Raw genomic sequence first — 9,376 nt, 5'->3', positions numbered from 1 at the left:
ATGGTAGGTTTAAAATGGCTAATCCACAGTCATTCTCAATTTATGCCAGCAGATGATGAAGATATAGTTGATCTTCATGTCTTGTGGAAAAAAAGAAAAGAAAAGAAAAACATGTGAAGTCGATGTGGATATTTTCTGTGAAGAGGGGTTCCCTAACCTTAGGGTTAGAGAAAGCCGTCCCACCGTCATGGTTTCATCTTCCTTCACTGCCGAACAATTCTTCACCCACCACAACGATATTCAACCCCTATGGTGATCTCTGGCGCAACCTCCGTCGCATCACTACCATCCAGATCTTCTCCTCCGCCAGCCTCCACTACTCCTCCGACGTCCAAATCGAGCCTCAGGTGGGGAAATCCATAAGGTGAATTTGAAATTTGTGTTCTGTGAGTTGGTTATGAGGATCTCTAAAGATGTGTTCAACATTTTTTATTAGAAGATGGTGTTCTTCTCGTCTCTCTCTCTTATTCTGCTTTCTTCTTCTCCTTTCTCTTCTGATTCTGTGTTTTTGCATCTTTTTTTTTTTGAAATTTTGCCTCAAAACGACGTTGTTTTGAGGCACCGCAGGGACCGCCACAGGGAAACGCGACAGAGGATCCGGACTCTAAAAAAATATATGAAAGAGAGTATTATCTTAAACATCCTCATTGATTAGCACAGCTTGAAAATTAGATCTAATTTTTAAATTTGTATAACAATGTCCCTAATATTAATATATATAAAATGTATAATTATGGCAATAAATATATTTTTTTTTAAAAATGTACATTAACTTTTTAAAGTGTGTTAATTGTATTATCAAAAAAATTGAATTCCTTGAAAGTAGGGGTGCAACTCGGGCGGGTTCGGTCGGGTTGGGGGTTTGCCCAAGCCCGACCCGAATTGTATTTGGCACTGCCCAAGCCCGCCCAACCCCGACCATGAACCCGAACATTGTTGCCCAAGCCCGGCCCAAGCTTTGTATTTTGAACTCGGGTTGCCCGAATTGCCCGAATTGCGCGAGTTCAGAAACCTGTAGGTAGATTTAAGAATAGACATAAAAGATGCTAATCTAATGGTAGAAAACTAACAAAAAAAAAATAAAAAATAAAAATTAAGACTAACTTTTTTACTTAATAGAAGACTAACAAAAAAAATAAAAAAAAATAAAAATTAAGACTAATATATATTACATAATTTATTAAATTATATATATATTATATATTATATATTATATAATTTATATAATATATTAAATTGAATTCGGGTTCGGGTTGCTCGGGTTGACCATTGGTTCTGCTCAAGCCCGGCCCGAATTGCAATTCGGGCATCAAAAATCTGCCCAAGCCCGTCCAGATTACAAGATATAGTTGCCCAAGCCCTAAAAAAACTCGGGCTGGGCTCGGGTTGCTCGGGTTGAGCCCGCCTGAATTGCACCCCTAGGATAATATATATATATATATATATATATATCTGTATATATATTTTTTTGGGAGAGAAGTAGTATATGAATATATTTTTAATAGAGTAGCAAACCTGATAAACTAGGGTTTTCCATAGTAATTTATGTGGGTTGGTATTTCCTTTCAAATTCAACCAGATTCAGAAATTTTGATCCGATCAGGTATCTCTTGTTCTTTCTCTTTTATGCTCCGTTTGTTTGCTGATAAACTGTAGATTAGAAATTCGGTTAGCAAGTTGTTTTTTTTTTTGTTTTTTTGTTTTTTTTTTCTGTGATTTTTTTGGTAATGCAAGATCCTTCGTAAATTGATGCGATTTTCTTTAATTCTCGTATCTACTTGTGACCGATGATTTGTGCACGGCTAGCGTTTGAAATCTTGATTAAAAACTTGTCGAATTTGCCGATTCTTTTACCTATTAACGAAAATTCACCGTATAAAATGCGATTAATGATAATGAGGTGGTATTTATGTTGCATCTTTGAAAATTCTGATAACTTTCATTTCTTAGGAGTTTATATGCATATCTAGATTTATACCTACTAATTCTTTTTTTTTTTTTTTTTGGAACTTAGTTTTATGTTGTCTGTCCCCCACAGATTGTGTTCTGCTTTTAAAAAAAAAATGGCGTATCTGCGTTCTTGTCGTGTCATGTGTTCGTGTCCATACTTCTTAGCTAGATAATATGTAAAACTGCAGAACAGATTGGGACTTTTCTGTACTAGACAGAATAATGCTTTCCATTTAATAGATTGGAGAGAACTCAATTTCTTCCCTGCATAATTTGAACAATTGGACTGACCACCTTTTTTGCATACCAAAACCAAAGAGACAAAGGGTTTAAGTCATCATCATTGTGAGAAAGCAAGAGTTAAATAGTTTTCCAGTTTAAACATCTATACGATAAAGAGAATCTTCAAATTATCAATTGGGGAGGGCAGATTTTTTTATATAAAACTGTTCATATAATTTTTCATGAATGTTTTCACAGAATATTTTTGGCTTCCTTTATGTTAGTTATGTAGGTCAGTTTTTTTGGAAGGACATGTTTGGAAATCTTGAGGCACAATAAAATATTTAAATGGTTGATAACATGTATCCCAATAATTCCGCCTGATGGGAGTCCTTTGAACGTACATTAATTTACCTCTAGTTCACTTGCGATGCACGTAATTGGTATAATGCATTATTCTGTTAATTATTTGTCCTTTAAAGAGTTGCTGTATTCATTATTTAATATGTCAATCTTAACGAAACTTATCATTGTTTTTCTGCTGATTTTGTTTGTCTATTCACTACTGTGTGAGCTTTAAATTAGGGTTCGGGTTCATATAAATTTTCATGGATGTTTTCAGAAATCACAGAATATTTTTGGCTGCCTTTATTAGTTATGTAGATCTGTTTTTTTGGAAGGATCTGTTTGGTAATCTTGAGAAACAATAAATTTTTGAAAGACGGGAGTCCTTTGAAGGTATATTTAATTTGCCTTTAGGTCACTTGCGATGCACATAATTGGTGAAATGTATTCTGTTAATTATTTGTACTTTGAAGAGTTGTTGTATTCATTATTTAATATGTCAATCTTAACAGAACTTATCATGTTATTCTGCAGATTTTGTTTGTTGATTCACTACTGTGTGAGCTTTAGACAAGGAGGGACAATTCAACAGTTATATTTTTTCCATCTTCTATTAAGAAGAGAGGGAAACCATGGTAGGGCAACTGCCAGGGAATCCTTCTCAGGATAGAAATTTGAGAGAGATACCAACTGTACACATGCCAAAAGAGCCTTTGTGCCTTGCACGCAAGTGGTACTTCAGTAGACAAGAAGTAGAGGATCATTCTCCATCGAGGAAGGATGGCATTCACTATGAGGAGGAGTCAGAGTTGCGGAAGTTATACTGCTCATTTTTGCAAGAGCTTGGAAGGGAGCTTAATGTGTAAGCTTATAGATATGAATTGAATTATTGGCTAGAGCATATGTCATCATAGTTGTCTAATAGGTAAAAAGTTAACATCGGTTCCCATGTTAGATTACCACCTTATCTTTTCTCTTTTAGGTATTTCTTATCAACCATTCTTAATAAAGAAAGTAAACAGAGATAAACTCTCAATTTCCAAAACAACAATAACACTCATCAAGAATGTTTTTAAACATTTTACAACTAAAGTAATAGAAACACTCGCCTTAAAGGGATAAAGAAATCTAAATCTCCACACTTTTAAAAAAATCTCACTTAATGCCTTCAAAATATTCCTTTTATAAGTGCAAAAAATTACATAAAGTTGAATATGTAAACCTATAATATTATTGAGAGAGAAGGTTCGTTTTTTTTCCCTAGGGTTTTTGAGTCTTGGAGAATAAATAAAGCGGGAGAAAAAGGAATGGCATCTAGTAACCGTAAAGACCTTAAAAAGTGAACAATCTTCCAATGATACAAAATATAAAACGTAACCGAAAAATTGATTTCAATGAATCGATCAATTCATGATTCATGGATTCACCCCCCGATTCACAGCTACTTTTGATTCATGCAACCTATTTGTATTGATTACTAACTAAATCGAATTGAATTGTATTGTACAATTTGCTAACAGGATCTAATGTTTCAAAAAACTATGACGGTTTGTGATTTTGCCCATGCACTTTGGCTGACTGCTCTTCAAGAATTTGAATTTAGTCTTTGAAATTCTAGTTTCATTCAAGTAAGAGCTTACCATCTGGCATCTACATGTTTTAGCTTGTATACACAACCTCTTATTTATTACTCTTGATACGTATTCGGTAATTTTGGTAGGAGGTTTCTTCGCCATATCATGTACACACCTGTGTTATCAAATTTCCCCTCGTGAAATACAAGTAGTAATAGTAATAAATGTTTTTATTCTTTTCAAGCTGCTGATGTTCTTCATCATTCTAGTTAATTCATCATCAATTTTTTAAAAACTGGATAGCAGAATGTACGGTTTGTAAGATGGTTTTACCTTTAGATCTGTGAACTTGTTCTTTTATGAGTAGATGATCAAACCTTTATGTTCTGATGACATCGTCTGGGGTTCTTGTTTGTTTGTAGGTACACATTTTTCCTTTTTTAAAAGCTCAGTTTTTATATTATTTATTATTTTTTTAATTGCGCCCTCTTTCCTTGTAGAAGCTCATCCCTTGCTACTATGTTCTTGAGATGATGATTGGTGTTATTATTTTTTTTCAGGCCACAATTGACAATTGCAACTGCAATTATGTTGTGCCACCGGTTTTACATGCGTCAGTCTCATGCAAAGAATGATTGGCAGGTAGATGCCATGTTCTTTACTTATTTTTATTTATTTACTTTCTTTATTTTGCACTGTCTTATTTTTCATTTACTAACAAATAGACCCCCTTATGTAAAGTTCAAATCTGTCACACTGTGTAAAATTATATTATACAAGATGAAGATGTCAATGTATTGCTGGCATTCGGTAATTCTCTGCATTGGTTGTATACCATTCAATGGGATCAATGAGAATTTTAACTATGGTCGATGCTGACAATGATCAATTCCCAAGGTGGAAGATTAAAAGTAGTCATATTGAAGTGGTGTTACATTCCTAGGAGGGCCCATGGGAAAAAAACCCCTTTCAGACAAAATGAAAGGAAAGAGGTCTTCTTTGTCTTATATATGCATGTATACTCAAATAATATGCATGTATTTGTATATATTGATTTTTCTTTTTATTATATTGGATCTTTCAAGCCCTTTATCTAATGTGATTGCTTATAAAATTCTATCAGGCATAATATGTTTCTAATGTTACACAAATAACTGCTCAGTGCTCACTATACCACGTCGGACATTTCCCATCTGGAGGGCACCATCCAAATTCTTTATTAGCATTACTGTACTTGCAAGAATACGTTTTCGAAATGTATCAATTAACAGAGAAGTTCTTTAATAGTATAGCAGTACATAGTTACTTGTATCTACTTTGATGTGCATGCTTCTCAGTGTGGTGGTGCACCTTTTGTAGACCATTGCAACTGTCAGCATGTTCCTTGCTTGCAAAGCTGAGGAAACACCACGCTGGCTAAGTGACGTTGCTGTTGTGGCTTATAAATTATTGTATAGATGTGACCACTCTGCTTCGCAAAGAATCAGACAGAAGGTATGGCAGACATTGCAGGCTTGATTATCTGCATCTATCTCCTATCTATCGATTCAGGCTTGATTATCTTCATCTTTCTTTGTATAGGATGTTTATGATAAACAGAAGGAATTAATCGTAATTGGGGAGAGGCTTTTGTTGTCAACAATTGCTTTTGATCTCAATATAGAACATCCTTACAAGCCACTTGTTGAAGCTCTGAAGAGATTGGGGATTTCAGATAAGGATATTGTAAAAATGGCATGGAATTTTGTGAATGATTGGTAAATTATCTTATCTTTTTTTTTTTTTTTTTTTTTTTTTTGGTGTTTATCAAATTCTCTGAATGTGTTGTGGCCTATATCTTGTTCGTACTTTCCATTTGCTTGCATCAAAGGTTTAAACTCTCTTATGAATGGGACCTGTAGGCTCCGTACAACACTGTGCTTGCAGTACAAACCCCATTATATTGCAGCTGGCTCTATGTACCTTGCTGCCAAATTAAAAAAATTGAAATTGCCTACAGAGAAGGGGAAGGTGTGGTGGATGCAATTTGATGTTTCACCTAAGCAATTAGAAGGTTTGTTAATTTATATCTATGTACCTTATTACCTGACTACTTGCCATATCTTTGCATCATGAGTTATGAGTCATTTCAACACTGCATTCAAGTAATATGTTTACAGTTTTTTCATGAAATTTGATTTATAATTCATTAAAAAACAAGGATGGTGAATTAAGTGGATTGATGTGATCTCCCTGTAAAGGGATGGTCTTGATGAATGCCCTCCCTCCCATGTCCCCTCTTTAGTGTATTAGGTTGCCCTGATGAAATGGCAGATTTTAAACTATAGTCATTCTTCATAGGCTCCCTTCATTGATGGTGTAGCTTCTCATTTGTTAGTCAATAGGTGACTGTCCAATGCAATGAAGAAATGAAATGATACATAAGAGGAATGTACTCTAGATTGGGTAAATGATATGCAAAGGATTTTACCCTAGATTAGGCACCATTCCCCGATTCTGTCTAGGAGTTTCCTCAATATTTTTCTCCTTTTTCATATTTGTTTGGGAGCATGCTTCTTAATTCTCTTCACAATTTTGTGCAGTGGTCATCCAACAGATGCTTTGGTTACTGGAGAAAATTCAGAAACAAGCTCCACCTCCCATGCTTGGGAAGGTGAAAGAAATGCCCAATATCCCACATTCAGCCATTATAAGTGGCTCAAATGTCACCCAATATTTGGGCCATGGTGCTACTGTGAATACTGGTGGATTTGTTAAATCTGCAACATCCATTAGTCCACAGTCATGCATTATGAGTAGCTCAAATGTTCCTTACTATACTGGTGACGGGGCTATGGTGGATGCTAGAGGACTTACTAAATCTTCCATTTCCAGTACCCCACAATCGTGCATCGTAAGTTGCTCAAATGATACTGGCCATGGAGCTATGGTGGATGCTGGAAGGCTAGTTAAATCTACAATGTCCAAGTGCAGTGAGAATGAGGCTTCCAGTGACTTTCATGTCAGCATGAAAGAAAGTTTACATTGTCAGGCAAGTGATTGCGCTAGTGCAAATAGTGCTGTTGAGGATGATGGTGGGGATGGTAAGCCAAAAGCAGGGGAATCTGATCAGAACTCAAGTTCGAAGATTGTTTCTGTTCATGGGGGCGATGGTAAGATAGATGTTAATCGGATTAGAGAGGCGTTAAAGAGGAGGAGATGTGAAAGAACTGTAAATAAGAAGTTAGTGGAAGCGATGGATGATAGTGAAGCTTGGATAGAGAGGGAGCTGGAAAATGGAATAGAACTAGAAAGTGCTTCTGTAGATAAGCGAAGGAGAAGGGATTGAAGCTTTGGCATTTTGTGCCTACTCATCGGAAGTGCTGCTCTCTTTTTGCAACGCAGCAACATTTTTCTGGTAAGTGGGAGTTTGTTGGTTGGGTGTGTTAGTACTGGAACTAACTTTTTGCATTGGGTTGACATTTTTTCGAGGAATAATTAAGATTCACCGTACATTATGTGATTTCTTTTGGTTATCATCATTAACTATTGATTGATGGAGATTATGGTGGGTTGTTTGGATAGCAAGATTTGGATGGAATGACTGATGCTAGTATGCTATGCTACTAATGTGTATGATGTAGATTTTTTGGTGATAAAGAATGTGAACCTCAACTAGACTTGGATGTGCTGCCCCAGGATGAGATTTGGACTTGAGTTTGTCTTAGAACAGAGGTTGGAAATTGAAATTTTTATGTACCTGAAATGGGAAACTGTTGACAGGAGAGTCTCTAGATGGACCTATATTAGATTGCATAAGAATTAAGTTCTGTTTGGATAGATGTATTTTTTATTTTTATTTTTTTTGGTGACGTTTTGGATAGATGGATGTTGGACAAAAGAATTTGAAGTTAAATTTTATGGAAGTATATAGTAGAGAGAGGAAGATAGAGTAGAGAGAGAAGAGTTTTTGTGGTTTTGATTAGAGATTGTAGCCTGGGCAGAGAATTTTGCATGTTGTAAGATTGCTACGTTTTAGTGAGGTGCAAGGGTTTTAGTCCTAGTTTGTTAGAAGTGCTGTATTATATAGCTGACTACTGGGATACTTTTGCTATAATCAATGGAATTTAAATCTTAGCTTCTATAATAACTGTTATGTTTGGACCCATGATACCCAATTATTTTGAAGTTTTTTATTTTTATATTCAATCCATTTTTATATCGTTCAAAAAAAAACCCATTTTGATAAAGTAATTGCCCTGGAGAGGCACGTTGTCCTTCCATCCTCTGTAAGGCGTCGGCAGTTTTCTCTTTGAAGTTGTATGGTCAATTTTCACTTTTCACTTTTCTCCAGAGGAATCCAACTATAGGGTGTTTCGGAAAGTTGGTAAAAAGTTCGTTTTTGACTTTTTATTAAGTTTTTTAGCTTTTTGAAAAGTGATTTGAGAAGTTGGTAAAAAGTTAACTTTTTGTTTTTTAGTTTAATATTTATTTATGGTGTCAAATCAAATTAGATTGATTAAAATATTCTTACCCAACATAAGAAATTTATTTTTTTATTTTTTTGCCATAAGTCCTAATTTATAATTTTACATTTGCGTTTTTGGCCTTTACCAAACTAATTTTGTTGCGTTTTTGGCCACTTGCGTTTTTAGAAAATGATAAAAAACGTGGCTTTTTATAAAAGTTTCCAAAATGGCACCAAATAAAAAAGAAAAATGCTTGAGAGCTCTAGGAAATGAGCTCTAAACCATGCACTAATGACATGGAGCTATGTGGGGTCTAACTTGATGTGATGTTTTAGTTTGAAATTTATTTATTTATTTTTTTTGGGACATGCCAGCTCAGTAGAGCTCTTTTTAGAGCTCCACTTTTAGAGCTCTATAGCATTGTTGAATAAAAAATAAAAAGAATAAATAAAATAAAACAATCCCACTTTCTTGTTGATTAGTGAGTCAATACTGTCAGTGTCATAATCCACAAACAAAATAAAATAAATAAAAGGAAATTGACCGACAAAAAACCTGGTGTTTTATGAGGCTACGGGGTTTGGGTTGACATATGTGGGCCCATTAAATGGTGGGCCTCTGAATGGGGGTCGGGTTTGTCTATAGGCCATCGGATTTTAACTTATACAAATAGAAAAAGTAAATATTAATTACGTTTTTTTTTATCTTTACAAAAATTTTATAAACTAATTTTTATTTATTTTTAGGAAAACATAAATTACAAACACGTTTGGTTTGAATAAAATGTTTAAAAAAATTTAAAAACATAAACTAAAAAATATGTTTGTTCAGTCTTAA

General features: G+C 34.7%; 1 protein-coding gene across 2 annotated transcripts; it reads left to right on the top strand.

The window, feature by feature from the left end:
- Positions 1 to 1,460: 1,460 nt before the first annotated feature.
- LOC114288637 (cyclin-T1-3) lies at positions 1,461 to 8,214 on the top strand. 2 transcript variants are annotated; one of them, XM_028232185.2, is made up of 7 exons: positions 1,461 to 1,603; positions 3,052 to 3,379; positions 4,652 to 4,733; positions 5,451 to 5,585; positions 5,673 to 5,848; positions 5,993 to 6,144; positions 6,674 to 8,214. In XM_028232185.2, the coding sequence occupies exons 2-7, from the start codon at positions 3,150 to 3,152 to the stop codon at positions 7,417 to 7,419; spliced, it is 1,521 nt and encodes a 506-aa protein (XP_028087986.1). In that variant the 5' UTR covers positions 1,461 to 1,603; positions 3,052 to 3,149; the 3' UTR covers positions 7,420 to 8,214. The 2 variants fall into 2 exon arrangements, with proteins under 2 accessions (XP_028087986.1, XP_082778381.1); XM_082922255.1 differs by having other exon boundaries at positions 1,464 to 1,603; positions 3,052 to 3,442.
- The last annotated feature ends 1,162 nt before the right edge of the window (positions 8,215 to 9,376 follow it).

The sequence above is a fragment of the Camellia sinensis genome, chromosome 3, assembly GCF_055761805.1.
Source record: "Camellia sinensis isolate YWXY chromosome 3, ASM5576180v1, whole genome shotgun sequence".
In the NCBI taxonomy this organism is placed as follows: Eukaryota; Viridiplantae; Streptophyta; class Magnoliopsida; order Ericales; family Theaceae; genus Camellia; species Camellia sinensis.
This window is presented reverse-complemented; position numbering and strand designations above follow the sequence as displayed.

Coding starts and splice junctions, on each gene's coding strand:
- LOC114288637 (XM_028232185.2), top strand. CDS start 3,150: ATGGTAGGGCAACTGCCAGGGAATCCTTCTCAGGATAGAAATTTGAGA. Junction 3,380..4,651: donor CTTGGAAGGGAGCTTAATGT/GTAAGCTTATAG, acceptor ATTTTTTTTCAG/GCCACAATTGACAATTGCAA. Junction 5,849..5,992: donor TGGAATTTTGTGAATGATTG/GTAAATTATCTT, acceptor TGGGACCTGTAG/GCTCCGTACAACACTGTGCT.